Source organism: Nymphalis io, chromosome 1 (genome assembly GCF_905147045.1).
Source record: "Nymphalis io chromosome 1, ilAglIoxx1.1, whole genome shotgun sequence".
NCBI lineage: Eukaryota > Metazoa > Arthropoda > Insecta > Lepidoptera > Nymphalidae > Nymphalis > Nymphalis io.
This window is the reverse complement of record NC_065888.1, coordinates 1,334,034-1,352,682: the sequence shown is the minus strand read 5'-3', so window position 1 is coordinate 1,352,682 and position 18,649 is coordinate 1,334,034. Positions and strand designations below refer to the sequence as shown.

General features: G+C 34.9%; 1 protein-coding gene across 4 annotated transcripts in view; it reads left to right on the top strand.

Moving 5' to 3' along the window:
• The window catches only part of LOC126771187 (rho GTPase-activating protein conundrum), an 86,430-nt gene extending 68,727 nt beyond the window's left edge, over positions 1-17,703 (top strand). For all 4 annotated transcript variants that reach the window (XM_050490946.1, XM_050490957.1, XM_050490952.1 and 1 more), the window contains 10 exons: positions 1,418-1,656; positions 13,130-13,254; positions 13,330-13,505; positions 13,680-13,785; positions 14,170-14,275; positions 15,078-15,237; positions 15,554-15,720; positions 16,033-16,210; positions 16,347-16,530; positions 16,715-17,703. In XM_050490946.1, coding sequence (XP_050346903.1) covers positions 1,418-1,656; positions 13,130-13,254; positions 13,330-13,505; positions 13,680-13,785; positions 14,170-14,275; positions 15,078-15,237; positions 15,554-15,720; positions 16,033-16,210; positions 16,347-16,530; positions 16,715-16,889 — 1,616 coding nt within the window. In that variant the 3' untranslated portion in view covers positions 16,890-17,703. The remainder of the gene's footprint in view (positions 1-1,417; positions 1,657-13,129; positions 13,255-13,329; positions 13,506-13,679; positions 13,786-14,169; positions 14,276-15,077; positions 15,238-15,553; positions 15,721-16,032; positions 16,211-16,346; positions 16,531-16,714) is intronic.
• The last annotated feature ends 946 nt before the right edge of the window (positions 17,704-18,649 follow it).

Below are 18,649 nucleotides of genomic sequence, written 5' to 3'. Positions count from 1 at the left end.
AAATTTGTGGCGTTGTTTCGACTTAGGTTCCTATTAAAGTAAAGTGTATCGAATCTTTCAACGATATTATAAAAAAACAAAATTAATTAGCCTTTCGTAGTTAAGTAATGACTCAGACTTATATTCATATTAATTTTTAAATTCAAAATCAAACAAAGTAATATCTTAAAATATAATGTCGGTAACTTCGATATTAAGTTCTTTAACCTTTGGTCTTGGGGTTTTTGCTTGCGGTCCGTATTCATTTAACTTATTCTGTAACTAACCAAAAAATACAACGTACATTACAGGACGTGATACGTCAGATTTTTTACCTTCGTTTTTTGTAAAAAAATTAAGTTCTTATTTTGTTTTTAAATTAACTGTAATAAGTTAGAAACGTCAATAGAGCAACCTGGTTTACAGACCGTCTAGTAATATAGGATTCGCAAGTTCAATCCTTACTCTTTACGCTATTGTCGCCACTGTTGCTAAAACAAAATTTACTCATCAATAGGAATATAATCCTTAAAATTCAAAGGAACGGTAAATAATGAATTATGGACGTCGCTACGAAACAATAAATTTGAAAGCCCACGTTAAATATAAAAGATAAATCTTATTAGAATAAACAAGATAGAAACATGGTAACAGTGTAAGTTAAGTGACAAGCATGAAAATTAAATTTTACTGTAAAGGAATACATCTATTCCTTTAAATATAGAGACCACAGATAAATAATTAATACTACACGTTCGTAATAAAATATAACACAAATATTGTTAGTGCGTTTTTGGCGCGAAATATTAGTCGAATCTTAAAAACGCAAATTATATATGTATGTATATTAATTTATATACTTATCTTGTAGTGCTAATACGAACGATACTACGATTTGTTCGATTGTATGAAATTGAATTCTTAATATACCTTTACTTTACGAAACTGTGGTCTCCTTTCTGTATTCTTCATTAATTTAAACCGTGCTTTGATAAGTAATTAATGAATCAGACAGGTCATTTCCTTTTTTACAAATAGTTACATTTTTAACAGGAAAGGTGGCCTTTCCCTAACAGAGACCGTTACTTTTTTTACCAAAAATTGCTAAATATTTTTTTCACATATTTTTTCCACATTAAGTTTGGACTTGATTTAAGTTTTATTCGAGTAGCTACAACTACAACGTCACGGCTATATACTTAGAGGTTATTCAAACAAAAAACAACGCTTAACAAAACGCGTGCTATATAGTGACACAATGGTTATATGAATATATTAAAAAAAACACGGAAGGTAACTGATGTTGAATGAAACATTTATAAAAAAAAAACAATAGTTTGCATATCAGTCTTTATTATTTTACTGATTACATTAATTTTTAATGAACTTATAGTTAAATAACTTCAAGTTAATAATTTATAGCTTTTCTTTTTCACAGAAGGCGAATTGGAAACGGAATGGCTCCAAGCCGCTGGTCTCGGCTCGTTGGCAGCACCGTTCCAGGCGGGCCTCGAGGTCACCGAGGCTCAGCTGGGAGAAGCCGTGCGGCCTTTGCCCCGGGAACAGGCCGCTGCTGTGCGCAGGAGAGTGAGGCGACTCAACCGGACCGTCAGGAGGCGACGTGCTGCTTCACGGGCCAAGAAACCTGACATTAGAGATGTCTTTAGGGACTTAGAGGTCAGTAAATGAAAACCAATATAATAGCTAACTAAAAATTCGAATTTACACTAACAGAATTAAGACTTAAAAAGTGATACAAGCTTGAGTGACATCATTTCTTATGTATTAATACAAAAGAAATCACCATTGGAATTATATTATAATATTGAAATGCTCAACACTTCATCATTAATATCTCAGCTAAGTCCAATATTTACAATAATTTAACATACATACGCATACTGAGTTCGCTATCGCCTTTCGAATACTTTTTCACTTTCGAATTTGAAAATATTTTTTTTTTATTATATATTATTATTAAATTTTACGAAAAGTCATCAAATACATGTTCGGCAACGTTATGTGAAAACTTAATTACATAATGTTTTGTGAAATTTGACAAATTGCAATATAATGTTAAAGTCAGGTAGTTTTAATGAGCTAATAAAGTTTCACTAAGGCTTTAATGAGCTTAAGAACTTGATAAGGACGTAATCAAGCAGTCTATTATATAACGCGAAACATTAATGGTATATTACAAAATATTATTCACACAGGTTATAATTTGTACAAGTACAAGTTGAGAAATCCGTCATCTTTAAATTACGGTGCCATAGAACCGGTTCTATTTTTTTATTTATGTAAGTGTCAAATTCTATTCGTATTACAAAATTTATTTTTGAATATAAAATGGGTCTGTGGATCTGTTTTTTTTAATTGCAACACTATTTTCTGTCGAAACTTATGTTAACTAATGTTACGTCTAAATATTAGACACTGGTAACATCACCAATGCGCCAATAATCTTCAGAACAAAGGTGTACCCCTACACCACACAAAAACTACCACAAGTAAACTAAAAATTGACTAAGAAATGCATATTATAATTTTTTTATATATATTATGTCTGTCTGTATTAATCATGTTATTCGTGTTTTTTGCTCATTCTATGTACATGTATTTTATATGACGTTGTAAATAAACCACGTCGAGTTCAACTTTGGGAATCCCAATGCGAATGTATTACAAGAAAGATCTTAAGATATTTTTAATACATAAATAGTAAATCATATTCCATATTTATATTTATAATAACATTTGATTTTTCCTGAATCGTTCTAAATTGTTGGGAGTGTTATTCGATCTGTCATTCTATTTAATCAAACTGTTCATCCGTTAAAAACAGCTGTGCTTAATATAACAACATAGTAATACAAACCTTATACCATTTTATTAGAGTATATTATCAATAATTCCGGATCGCTTATAATACGGTAGGCGATATGAATGAAATCCAATGTAAGTATAAGCCTTAAAAACTTGTTTGATTCGTCTATGTCAAGTTTATGAACGATTTTAATTCCGCACGCACCGTTAGCCTCGAATCTGGATAAACAAGTTTGGTTGTTAAAACGAGGCGTTTCTAAACGTATGTACGTTTGTAATACGAAATGGATTGCCTTCTGTATTTTTATAAAGAATATATTGATAGTTTTGTTTTCCTATCATTTTTGAAAGTTAACTCTTGTCTATTGCCTTTTATTTCTTTTTTTTTTAACAAATGCAAAATATAATGTAATTGATTAATTAAGTATAGTATAAAGCTTAGTCGCACGTTTGTTTCCATGTATTAGGATAAACGTCTTTTATCAGAATTACATAAAGAAAGTTTGGAAGAATTTAATTATTTTTATATAATAACCGAATAAAAATCTAGAAAAGCGAAAAATCCCAGAAAGGTCACTTATAGCGATAGCATCATAAAATGTTGACAAATGGGAGCTTTAATAATATTCATAGTTTTTCCTCAAGCCAATAACAGGTTGAGTCAGAATTAGTAAAAAGCTTGTTTATAGTATTATTTTTGGACGCTATCTCTAAAACAAAAAATAAAGAATTATGTCAGTGCGATAAGTCCTTAAATAGTAAATTAAATAAACATCTAAGATAAGCGATAGAAAAATCATAACATAATATATTACACTATAGTGTAATGACTAAATTTCGGACATGGCGGCCAATCTCAAAGGCTAAGAATTATACACACGCTTAACTTACACCGACTGAAGTGTGTGTAATCCATTTTACTGGAAATTCGTTTATTGGACACGCCATACGCTAAATTAGCATAATCAATCCGATCATGAATTATAAAATATGTAACCATGAACTTAGATGAGCACAGGCGCATCACGACAATATTACATTGACAATCCGCTGCCAATTGTTGGAAGTTACTGTGCCAGTCTTAGTTCTACTAGCGCCCTGGGCGAGATTGCTACTGCGCCCCTGTTTCAGTTAACTAATCATATGCGAAATGAAAGAATAAAATTTGAAATTACTTATTCTGGCACCCTGACAAACCTGAGATTACAATATTCCATCTGATTTGCGAATACAACACAATTCAACATATATAATAATAATATATCTTTACTCATAATAAAGGTTTTTTACTGGTGGTAGGGCTTTGTGCTAGCTCGTCTGGGTAGGTACCACGCACTCATCAGATATTCTACCGCAAAACAGTACTTGGTATTGTTGTGTTCCGGTTTGAAGGGTGAGTGAGCCAGTGTAATTACAGGCACAAGGCACATAAAATCTTAGTTCCCAAGGTTGGTGGCGCATTGGATATGTAAGCGATGGTTGACATTTCTTACAATGCCAATGTCTAAGGGCGTTGGTGACCACTTACCATCAGGTGGTCCATACGCTCGTCCGCCTTCCTATACTATAAAAAAAAAGATTAAACATAGTAATTGAATATTACAACAATTTGGTTTATACAAATTTATTGGGTGTAGTCTGTATCTACTGTACACTGTACTCTGTACTCTGTATCTATGAAATTATACCCACTTTAAGTTTACTTTCAACTTCGCCGACATTCAAATTATTATTCACGAATTAATATTGAATACCATAGATTATTCAAGATCCTGGCCAATTATATCGCGTCAATTCAATGTTAAAGTTGTTTATTTTCTTTATTGTATCATGTTTAATACATATACATTTGACGAGCCGGTTGGCGTGGTTGGTGGATGCTTGCCTTTCACGCCGAAGGTTGTGGGTTCAATTCCCACCCAGGACAGATATTTGTGTGCATGAACATGTCTGTTTGTTCTGAGTCTGGGTGTAATTATCTATATAAGTATGTATTTACAAAAGAACAATGGTATATGTAGTATATCAATTGTATGGTTTCCATAGTACAATCTCTGTACAAGCTTAATTTGGGATCAGATGGCCGTGTGTGAAAAATGTCCCAGGATATTATTATTATTATATACGTTGTGTAATTATGTTTGATCTAAATTTCGCTATCGTGACTTCAATCTCTTGCTTCAATGGCAAGAGTTGTGGAAGACAGGTTGTGTGCACGTATGTGTTGTTGGGTGTGTCTACCCCTGTATTATCATTATTACGCATACTTTTCCACACAATGGTAATGACAAAGCAGACCGCTTAAGTTAAGCTATGCCATTATCATATCGAATACTACGTTCGAATTAGATGTGGCTAATTATGCACGAAAATTGATTACGGCGGTCGAAAGCTTGTCACGAAATGACGTCACTGATTTTGAGGACCGTGAATTTAAAAGAAAGTGTTGAATCAATATCTCTAGCTTATTCGAATGATGTTGTCTTAAAAAAACTGTCTGTTTATTTGTTATCGTGAATCTGCTAACTAATTGATCGTTTTTTATAACACTTGCCTTTATTTTTGTTCGATTATTTATATTTCTTAAACTTATATAAAAGATTCGACTAAACCATGCAGAGTTTAGAAGTTCGAAACATAAATTATATTTTAACTTATTTAATTTAATTCTAAATCTCTTCATAATTATATAAATATAAAAAGTTTTTATCCCAAAATCTATAAAATTGACACTAGAAACTGACGAGGATATGTCAGCAAATATTTTTGATAATATTAAGATAACATAACATATTCATGAGCGATGAAATTTTTTCTGGTTTCTGCTTTTTTATGACAGTCTAGATACAAATTTATATTTTTGTGTATATATTATAAAGAATGGTATATACCACCGGTAGGTGGTATATACCATTCTTTATAATTTATACCATTTTACATCACCATTTTACATCCTACGAAACATAATAGACAAGACATATAAAACGATAACAAATTACATAGCTATGATAAAAAGTATTATTCGTATATACACAATAATAAAAATTCTTGCATCTTCTAGTTAGAAGTGATCATTATACATTCTAATTTTTATGAAGTCGCTTAATGATTATCATAAAGAGGTTCTGTTGAAAAAACGAATATGTTATCGCGTCACGTGGTGTATTAACTAAATGAACGGAATAAAGTTGTAAAAAAAACCTAAAACGGTTCGAAAATGTAGATTAGTTAAACCTCATACCATTTGCCGGTTTAATAGTGTATTAATACTATAGTGGGCTAATGGATGGTAAATCGGCGCAAGCGACAAATGAGTCGCCATCATGAACGCCTTCGTTCGAGACTTTTTGTTACAACTTATTGCTTCTAACGTTTAGTACCATGGCTTATTGTCATACTCATATATTTACTCAAATCTTATCTACTCTACTTATAAAATCGTTTGTATCTATTGACTACGACGCACGAAACTATTGAGTCTAGAAAGCTGAAATATCGATTTATTTTGTAACGTAAACATTCCCTATGATAGGGTTTTTTGGATATTATACTTAAAGGTTGAGAAATGGGAGGAACAACTTGTATGAATTTTACCTGTACAGAAAGCTTATCTAAATGTTGCCATATAAAATCACTGAATATTTGAACTTGAACAAAGATTCCGTATATACGAGTATAAAAGAAGAATTACTTCGTGTATCAGTGAGTTAAGACATTGTTATATAAGTAAGTAAGTAACAACCTGTAAATGTCCCACTGCTGGGCTAAGGCCTCCTCTCCCTTTTTAAGGAGAAGGTTTGGAGCTTATTCCACTACGCTGCTCCCATGCGGGTTGGTGGAATACACATGTGGCAGAATTTCGATGAAATTAGACACATGCAGGTTTCCTCAAGATGTTCCTTCACCGAAAATATTATTATTATGAATTCATTAACTAGAAAGTAAAAAAAGTATGAGTAACTACGAAATTTTAAAAATTTAACTTTATTTTATAATGCTAACTCAGTGTTTATTGTTTGATTCCAAGATTATTTCTTACTGCAACTTAAAGCTACATAATATGTCATAAAATACATTTATTAAGTTAAGTTTATGTTAAGTAATAGAAAAATATTCTCTTGTAATTATGTAAATTGTGCACAAACATGGAAAATATTTCGTTTTCTCTGAAATAGATAATCTCTGTACAGTTTATTGTGAATTACGGACAGATAATTAAGATTCTTTTAAAATCTTAGAACTCGGGCAAGTCATTAGGGCTACGTGATAACTGGATGTCGTTTTAGATAAATATGCAATTAAAGCTGGACTTCAAAATTTAGTTCGGAAATAACGCTCATGAAACGAACGTCTTTTTTACGTTACGACTAAACTATTTTAGAACGTGGTATTTGTAAAAGTTTAACGTAGTAAAGTATTTAAGTGTCATTTATAAAAATGTTTTTATTTAATGCTTTAAAAAAAACGAACGTTCGTTCGTTTTGTAGAACTGTAACTCTGTAAATTTAGATAATTTCAAGTGTTAATTATTAAAATGCGTTAATAGAGAACTAATATTGTACAAATATAAATAAAACGGATACACGCCTGTGTAAATTGCTTCGCGTCCGGCAAATTTCAAAACTGTATTGGGTGTTTAATGCATACTGCTTTTAGTACGTGCTGAGTGCGGTTGTTGTCACGTTATGTTATATGAAATTTTTTATTGTTGTAACGTGGTCTTATGAAGAACCCTATGATGATCTGTGAGACGGTTCGTCACAAAGTATGCGAGAAGATGGTGAATTGCAAAGGGCTGGCTTTGATGCGCTCCTACCTCGATGTCTTGGTAAATATGTGATTATTTTACGCGATTGTGTCGCATAAGAGTAATATAGTAATTGAATGCATGATTGTAGCTAAATAATGTTAGCTAAATAAACAAATTTGAAAAATAAAGATTTTTTTGTAGTTGTAGTATCTATCTTACCCTACAGGTATTACGACCGTATTCAGTTCCAAAGTCAAATAAAAAATATTCATAAATATTCGTAAATAAAGGTATTTTGAATATTTGACAGATTCCATGTCTAATAGGGTATTTTATATCGCCATATGAAGTTGTTTTCAAGAGCTAGAAAACGTATCGCCATAATTACACACATGCAACACATTCACACTTGTAATATACACTAATACACAATCAATCATCACCCATACAACTCTATTAAGTAATACCTTTAATAACTTTGTGCTAATTATTACGCTCTTGAAATCAATTACAATTATATGAAAAAGGCCGTTTAATGCGAAGCTGAATAGATTTCGCCTTTCAGTGTACGCGTAATCGTTTTATTATTATGAATGCTGCATGTTTATGTTGAATTAATTATGTAAGTGACAGACTAAGACTAAAAGGATCTCTTCAATAGTATGTATTTGTATCTAAAGTATAAATCATATTGAAAATTAGACTCGTCAGAATTAAAACTTTCTGCTTTGATTAAGTTCTTGGAACTTCTTGGAAGTTCTGCAAATAGTTCGCATTCAAATGTATCGTGGTCTCGACTACGACCATGTCAATTCCACAAGAGCCAGATTTAATATGTGCTGCTTATGACAAAGACCATAAGATCTGTGATGTTAGGTGATGGTCCTCCTGAATCGGCGGCCATTCTCAAGGGAGACTAGCCAACGGCGCAGGACAAATTATAGTACAGAAATGTGTGCAAACACAGGTGCACTCTCTATCTCGCTCTCATAATCCGATGGGACGGCAAATCAGACTCAACCGGCAAGACTTCAGGCGTAGGACCAACGACTTTACGTGCTTTCCGAGACACGGGATTGGACAAACTTCCGGTCTCCAGGCTGCTATTGAGAATTTTCGACATTGGATGTTAGGTATTTATTGTCTCCAGTAACTTTTTTATCTTATCACACTTTGATAACTCACCATTCATATCGTCAAAAACAAATATTTTGCATTGCTGTTTGGTGGTAAAATTATAAAGTATAATAAGTGATATTTTGATGTTACCTATTCAGAGTGGTATGCACAAAGCACTACCACAGATAAAACTACAACTATACTTGGTAATATATAAAAAAAATAAACTAAATGTAGTTAATCTCTACTTAAGTTACATTTAAGTGTTATACATACGTCATTGTATTGATAAGCTATCGTTCTCATCAAGATAGTCTTGTTCGAGATTAAGCAATAGTAAAATCTGATTATCGTCACGAAAATATTACATCCCACTGTAATGATTGTACAATAATAATCGTAGTATTTAAGAAAAGAAAAAAACATTAATCCGTGGAATGAATGTCTAAGAGATGTGTAATTATTTATTCCATTGTACTACAATTCAATACTTTGCTTTTTTAATTGTCCCAATGCTGACAATGGACACGGATTATTCAACAAATAACAATAAAATAACAAAATAAAAACAATAAACTGTCAATGATGTGTTTAAATTGTTTTCTTAATTTAAAATCTAATAAATAGAAAAGCATCATTGCTCAATATTTAAATTATGCTGAACTACATCAATATACATTAAAGGTTTAAAACAAAACGAAAATAATATCACATACAACTACATTGCTTAAAAAAAGTGATTATATTCCAATTTGACAGGTTTGACGTATGACAATATTGGTTCAAAATGATAATATCGTTATGTAGAAACTATCTTAATATGTTTATTATCCGTTTGCTCGGCATTAACATACGATGTGCGTCGGGCGCGATGAGAGCGGCATATTGATGCGTCGACCCCGATTCTCTGTTTAATAGACAGCTTCCCTTTGCCGATTATAGCTTGAAATTATTTAACAGCTATTAAACGTTTGTTTTATTTTCAACTCAGAACTCAGTTTAGTTTTTTTTTCTTTAATCGAAACGTAATATATGACAATATATGAAACTTTCTAAACAGCTTAATGTTTATATTTTTAAATTAGTACTTTTAATTTTATTTCAAGATCGAATTATAAATATTGCTTCTGAGTCAAAATATTATTATTAAGCATAATAAAAAGGATCTTTTCACATTATTTGCATCCAATTTTGTTTTAGCTTTTATTTTAAATTTTGTTATTTCGTATATTTTTTATCATTCTGTCAGTTTCGCACAAAACAATATACATATTGCGATTCATATATAATATTTATATTGATATTCTAATTTTATTTTTTATAATCATTTGAAAAAATACATTATGTTCAGTTGGAATAACATTTTAGTTTGATTATTGCTTTTGCTTCCTAATAATCCTTGCGAAAAAAGATACCTTACTATTGAATTTATTTACATATTCATTACTTAAACTGTGAAGGGAAATGACTGTGTAAAAATTAAAAATAGCTGCTGAACAAATTATGCCAAGTGGCAAGGATGCTAGCGGTACTATTCCGTAAAACCGAAATTAGGGATTCTGTAGACGAAATGAACCAGCCTTCGTATAACAAGTGGAGGTACAAGGTGTTATATGTTATAGAAAAGTTTCAACGGTCCAAATGTTTTATGTATAATTTACAAATTAGAAGCGAATATGGACACCGTTGGTTCGCTTCAGCACTTTCCGCGGTGGCGTCGGCTTTATACGTCAAATCGGATGCTTATGACAACATTTTTGATAAGACCGTTATATGTATCACAATTTTAAAAATATGTAGAGATTGCACTACATACTTTCTACTTCCTAGCTACCTAGCTGATTCCGAGTTGAACGACACCGTCTTCTGAGAAGTGTAGACGTTTAAATCAAATCATGCATGTTCGGGGAAGAGCAGTGACGAGCTGGAATAGAATAATAATTTTATTGCGTTCTTCAATGGGCATTATTTTAATACAACTATGATATGAATAGTGATGTCTTTGTTGGTATGTCGATGAAATTCAACTAGACGGATAATCATTGAAATAACTTCTCAAATAGGTAGCTAGGAAAGTTTTACAGAACACTACAACTCCAATGTATAAACTTTGTATTGGAGATCGATAAAATATGCATAGTGCAATCTATAAACATCGATAAACACACAGCTAATTAGAATCAACACGACAGTTAGTGTCATAGGCTATTGTAAAAGTGCACTTATTTTAACCGCTTCTGTTTGATATTAAAATTCTTAATATTAACTAATTAAACTGTAGATAATCCTTAATTATTTTATTAAGTAATTGCTTAAGAGGAAGTCTTAATAACTTGTACAATAATGTCTCGTGTCTATTTGTAAATACCTTAATGCCGGGCGTTGCTCAAATTCTCCTCAACACACGTTACTGATTTTCACTCGACATACGCACGTTTTCTCGCGATGTTCTACCTCACCGCTGATTATGATGATATGATCCTGCAATCTTCGGTAATTCAACAAATATAAATGGACGGTATCGTAACAACTATAAACGGACGGGAAAAACAAACTGCGCCGCCCTCAAACGAATGGGATTCAACTTAAAAGCAAAGTATGTAAATCAACGAATACTAACTCCTAGCTCTTTTATCATTTATATATTAATCTTGTGCAGAATATACTTTATTTTTGAATATATTTTTACCATAAAACTTAATTGTATTTATTGATAAATTTAAAATACCAAATTAATTTTTTTTTTTTTAAGAAAAGATTATGACGAATATCTCGGCATTTAGTCAGAATAGCTATGAGTAGTCGATCGAGGAACACATTTCAACGTAGGTTATTTAATAACAACTTTCATTTCTTATATAACATCACGGCACTATGACAACAAGAAAAACGTAATAGTCGAAAAAATAATTTCACTTCCCATTAAACGAAACAATTGTAAATCCCTTGGTCTATTTGTTCGTCATTGATTACGGCATATATATAAATGCAGCTGTCTTCTCACGCTGCTTTCTATAAAACAAAAACCGTGAGTAGTTAAGGAACAATTAACTTGTTTTTTATTTCTTTATTTCTTTGACGTTTTAAGTGATTCGTTCCGGTTTTGTTTGTTTTGTTCGTTTGTATGAATAAGTACTGACTAAATGGTTTCTAGGTGTTTTTTTTTTTTGTAGAAAATAAAAGCAATAATCTTACACACCCTAACGACCGATTATTCAAATATCACGGTTTGTTTAAGTTATCAGTAATTATAAAGTTCAATCATTTACATTATCTTTAAAATTTAGCGACCATTTGATTATTTTTATGATTCTGTTGTAAAACCAAATACAATGCCAATCCAATATTCAGGCGTCAATTTGTTTGTTATTTGCATTAATGTTATGAGTATATAATAGATAATTTAGTTTTATAGAATAGGTAGGCGGACGAGCATATGGGTCACGTGATAGCAAGTCACCAACGCCCATAGACATTGGCATTGTAAGAAATGTTAATTATCACTTACATCGCCAATGCGCTACCAACCTTGGGAACTAAGATGTTATTTCCCTTGTGCCTGTAATTATACTGGGTCACTCACCCTTCAAACCGGAACACAACAACACCAAGTACTGCTGTTTTGCGACGAACAGACGAGCTTGTACAAAGCCCTACCACCAGTAAAATTAAAATTAGTGTAAGAATTTCTTACAAATTCGTTAATTTCCGAACGTAGGTTTATCTGTAATGTAATATTATAATTATTAGCTTTGGTACGAATGACTAAATTATTGATTATATGCTTACACCGTTGTTAAAATGGACAAACTTTTACAAAACGAATATCACTTAACACTTCAGCTCATACATCATTATCCATCATTGATTTGTTAGTCCGATTGCTTCAGAAGTTTACATATTTTACTATTAGGAAAGCGGTTACACAAACCGGTAGGTGCGGCATTTCCCTTTAACGTCGTTCAAATAATTTGGTCGAATTATCGTTTAATACACATTACAAATCTTTATTATCCACGAGTTAATAAGATATAAGATCATTTAATCTATAAAACTGTAAAATATGACGTCGTTATGGGTTTTTTGTGTGTATTGGGTTTTATATATAAGCTTAAGATTTTGTTTAGCGTGAATTATACGAATACAGTATTAATAATAATTATAGCTACAATATATATTGAAGTTATCTCTCCGGAAAGTTCATATAATATAAAACAATAAAGAGTTATAATAATTATTTATGTAAATGATCGTAACCACACAATTTATGTACTCGCATCTTTAACCTCTGCTGGCGCCCGCAATGACCGGTTTTTATTGTAAAAACTCCGCAGCTACTTATGACTAATTTCCGACCGGCCAACTTAGATTGCGCATATTGTACATTGGGTTACGAATTAGGTTATAACATTTTGACAATATTTCATAAATACTAAATCATTTTTTTTTCTTCAGAATTCGAGCGGCAGTGAGCCTCGGTCGCGCAGTGCGACTCCTGACTCGCTGGACTCGCTGCCAAGTGGAGGCTCCGGTAGCCCACCCACTGAGTGGGCTGACAGCGCTACGCCACCTGACTTTGTGTAAATATACTACATTTTATAAATTTTGTCAGATCAACGATTGGCAGAATAATGTAACAAGTGCGACTTCCTCAGCGACAGCTACCCCGCGGGCACGCACGCGCCTATCGCGCGCACTCCGTCTGCGCCCGCGTCCCGGCGTACGCGCCTCTCCCCGCCCGGCCCGCACTCACCGCACTCCCCTCCGCGTCCCGTGCACGAGCTCTTTAAACCAAATGATCTGCACTGGGCTGACATTGCCTCCAATACCGGTGAGTAACTAAAATAATATTTCATAAAGACAAATACGTCGCGTATAAAAATGTTTTTAAAATTCTATATAAAATCTTCTATAATTCACCATATACTAAATGCGACGGCGTCTAACGGACGTTTCATGTGTTATGACATTAAATATTAATATTAACAATAATTTAATATTTCAGAGGGTATTGAACTTTTGGGTTATCAAAGATACGGGACAGTCCAGGGGCCGAGGATAGGCAAGGAACGCATTAATGGGTCCATTTTAAAGGAGAATGATCTTTTTATGTAAGTAATGATTTCTTATTTCAAAATTATTGTAATATAATAGACAGCAATAAATGAATATGCTTTTGATTTTAAAAAGGCAGTGGTTTGCTTTAAAAAAAACATTTTGTAAGTTAATGAAACTACTCTAATTTAGCTACTCCTTGTTTCCTCGCGATGTTCTCTTTCACCTACGAGGTCGAGATGGATTTTAAAAACATAATGACTGAGTGGCGTTAGACCGGATTCTAATCCACGATCTTATGATGAAAGTGTGTTTTATGCACATGCGAACGATAAATGAAACTGTTGTTAGTTTTAATTAGATAATATAATTTGTTTCTTTAAAATGTAAGGAAATAAAATGAGATTTGATCAATTTAAACCCTGTTTCGTTGTTTGCAGGAATCACGCACCGGTTTCACGCACTAAGAGCGCTGCGTCTGCGCAACAGCCGTTAAGTTTCGAGCATAAGTTCAATCTGGATCGTCAGATGATAGACCATGAAGAGGTTAGCTTCATTTATTAATGCGTGGAATTACTAATAATACTCAGTTATCTATATACCAATGGGAATGGGGAACGTTGCTTGATTTATTAATAGTACTCAAAACATGTACAAAAAACACCATAATTAGGCAATAAATATGGATGGATAGCTAAAAAAAAGCTTTTCTTTCGAATGTCAAATCAATAATGACAGAAAGAGCGAAATTAGTGTTTAATTAAACAACCGCTAAGCAACGTTTATAAGGCGGTATATGTTTATTTTTAATTTTATTATGATTTGCTAGTAGTAATTGGGTCCATTACGGTCATTTTGTCACAAGGAATTAATTTAAATTACCTTTTAAGAAAAATACAACATGCATTAATTATTTGGGAACAATACATGTAATATTACGCTAATATGTACCATTAAGATTTTCTAAATACTAATTATGCAAAGGAAATTTAAACTCTAACTATAAAAAAACTATTTAATCGTAAGTGACAAAAAAAAGTAAAAAAAAACGAGTTATATATTTTTTTATATTTAACTCCTTTCTTTGTTGCACATCCAAAACATGGAATTTGTTACCAGCTCACGTGTCCTCTTATAACTTGGGTTTCTTCAAACGAGATCGAATCGTGAAGTGGCATCTTGCCGGCCGTCAGCGCAGATCGCTTTTCTCGACTGTTCTGACCGTCGTGGCGTTTTGACTCTACTACCACTTACCATCAGGTGGAGTAGAGTCAATTGCTTTCCCAGCAAATATAAAAAAATGTAGATGTAGATAAACATTTGAATACTTATAATGTATATATTTCAGGAATGGCCAGAACCGGATAGCACAGTGGACATCGAGACAGTCGGCGAACCGCAGTTGAAGAAGTTACAGCCGTTACTCTGGCTCGAACTGACGGCCCTCTTCGACAGATACTCGCTGCCTTTCCACAAGAGGAAAACGCCGAAAAAGAAGCGAAAGGAAGGTTAGTTCGGGCGAAAAAACTTCTCTATATTAAATCACCACGCCCCACTGTAGATGGTAGGGGAGGATTATACATATTTTGTCAGTTGGCGTTCCTTAGTTACCTTAGCGCGCCAAAAATATAATTTACCGTATTAGTACTGTTCATTTTGGTGCTAAAAAGGTGATACAAAATGTTCTCCTCAAATAAAAAAAAAATTGCATCTTTCGTACTAATTGTTAATTAGTCACACACATTGTGTCAGATTTTGGTGCTACTCTCTCGGATATTTTCTCTAGATTGATTATGCTTAACTAGTACATTATCTATTCAACAGAAGGCACAGTATTCGGTGTCGCATTAGAAACTCTTCTCCGCAAAGACATGATCCTGTGGGAGGAGACATGGAGCTCGGTTCCGTCAGTTCTGCGAGCGCTTTCGTCTGCTCTGCGCGCGAGAACTAAAGACGAGGGATTACTACGAGTCCCTGGAAACAAACATAAGGTAAGAGGAGGACTGTTATTGTATCAAATTTGCAATTATTGTAATATGTCATGAAATTAATCACTCTCTAGTAGAGATAGACAACTAGAGACATAAAGGTATTTTTAACTAATAGATCATCCTAACACAGCTAGAGTCACTCTCGGATACGTTAGACACGGCGCATACGGTACAAACGACACGGCCGTGTTAAGTTTGCGAAGTACCATACAGAGTACTTAATAAAATTGACACGATTAAGTATAATGAGAAGAGGCGAACGGACTCATGTTCGATGCAGTAGCAGATTGTACCAGAGCGCGTGTGCCGCAGGTGGAGGCGCTGGTGGCGCTGGTGGAGCGGCAGTGGTACGCCGACCGCGCGGGCGTGGAGGCGGCGCTGCGCCGCGCGCCCGGGCACGACCTCGCCGCCGTGTTCAAGCGCCTGCTGCGCGCGCTGCCGCAGCCGCCGCTCACGCAGGAGCTCATGCGCCTGTTCTACCACACCTACGGTGAGTTCGGCCGCTCCGCCTCTAGGCTCCCTTCGACGATCGCGCTCGTCGTAGGTTTCAAATGTCGGGCACGTTCGAAAACGTTTTGATGTAGATATTTTTTGTTAGTTTCATTCGGTTTTATGTCTCTTTCCAGCTCTATCTGGCACGACCCAGGGTCGCGCTCTGAACCTGCTGGTGCTGCTGCTGCCGGCGGAGCAGCGCGCCACGCTGCGGGAGATTCTGCGCCTCGTGCGAGAGATCGTGGCCATGAGTGAAACTAACAAGATGAGCGAGCATAACGTCGCCATGATCATCGCGCCCACGCTGTTTCCACCCAGGTCGGTGCTCAAAGTTTTATTTATTTATATATTTGTAGCCGAGAAGTAGTAAGATTTTAAAAGCAAAACGTAGGAAATGTTTTCAAAAATATGCTGAGTTAAATGCTCGAACGAAAAATAACAATCGGCGATGGAATTTCCATCCACAAGAGTCACCGACTCTAGGCAGTCTGTTATTCGGCAGTTTCCTGATCAAGGCGTCGGACAGCCTGGAGACGCAGCTAGCGACGGCGGCGAACAGCTGCCACGTGACGGAGGCGCTCATGCGCTGGTGCGAGCAGCTGTGGATCGTGCCCAACGCGCTGCTGGCCGCCGCGCGCCGCAAGCCGCCGCCGCACCGCCGCCCGCAGCACACGTGAGCGCCCGACGCACGCACGCGCGCCTGCAGCACAACGGAGCGCCCGCAGCACGCACGAGCTCTCGTAGCACAACGGAGCGCCCGCAGCACACCGGAGCGCCTGCAGCATTATGGAGCGCCCGCAGCACACCGGAGCGCCTGCAGCATTATGGAGCGCCTGCAGCACAACGGAGCGCCCGCAGCACGCACGAGCTCTCGTAGCACAACGGAGCGCCCGCAGCACACCGGAGCGCCTGCAGCATTATGGAGCGCCCGCAGCACACCGGAGCGCCCGCAGCATTATGGAGCGCCCGCAGCACACCGGAGCGCCCGCAGCACACCGGAGCCCGGCGCCCCGACGTGCTGCGCCGCCGCGTCCCGGACGGCGACGAGTGATATCGTTGTTTAATAGATGCATATACTCTGTGTTAATTTAACCGTTAACGCATTTAGTGTGGTATACGACATGTGAATGAGATGCCAAATATGATATATCTATTTTCGATCGGTGTTATTTAGTACTATCGATAATTTTATTCCAGTTTTTTTTTTGAGGCTGTACCTTAGTTTAGGATTTTAATAGAGTGTGGTGCCATGTGATCGTCGGACGCGTTACCACTTGTAAGAATTCGGTTGTAGAGATGGTGCCTTATATAGCATGATATTTTACTTAATTTACTCACAATGCTTGTTTATCCTTAATATATGAATTGTAAATAATAAAATGTATAAATATCATACCAATTGACTAGGCAAGCAAAGACTGACTTGTATTATCTTATGTATATGTTACTCATAAGTGTATTTACTTCACAAATAAAAACGTATTATTCAAATGTTTTTTTATTTTACAAAATTCAACATAAGTAATGTTAATGAAATTGGGAGTCTTATCATACTAGAAATCGGATTATTTTTTTAACAGCATGTCCAGATTTTCCACATTGCAGCATCGACATTTCGTGTAGCCTCCCATTAATTACGTGATTAATTATATATATATATATATATATATATATATATATTTTTTATAGAATAGGAAGGTGGACGAGCATATGGGCCACCTGATGGTAAGTGGTCACCAAACGCCCTTAGACATTGGCATTCTAAGAAATGTCAACCATCGCTTATAGCCAATGCGCCACCAACCTTGGGAACTAAGATTTTATGTCCCTTGTGCCTGTAATTACACTGGCTCACTCACCCTTCAAACCGGAACACAACAATATCAAGTATTGCTGTTTTGCGGTAGAATATCTGATGAGTGGGTGGTACCTACCCATACGAGCTTGCACAAAGCCCTACCACCAGTATATATATGATCTGGGAGTCTTACCGAACTAGGTTTAGCGTCGTGGGCTCCACTATTATAACATTTTCGTAAGATTGATATAACTTTTACAATATTCACCACTGCAAGATTTACTTGAGACTGTTAACATTTAGTAAAATTAATATTTTAACTAAATATGTAACAAAAGCCAGACAGACTGGACATGTCAATTTTTGTCACGATCGAAAAACACAAACATGTTCGGCTAAAGCTCATTATTCAAAATTTTATTTAGGTAACAACTTACAAAAACCTGGCAATCCTATGTATGAGCGATTCCTCTGAAACTCTGTCACTATAATATATAGAGCTATAATATGAGATAAAGGAAACAGTTTTCTGTTATTTAAGTGTAGGTTCTTTCAATTATAATTGCTTTTTTAAAAAACAAGTTTCTTGTTTTAAATTAAAACTCATTTTATTTGTTAAACACAACTATAATCACATTA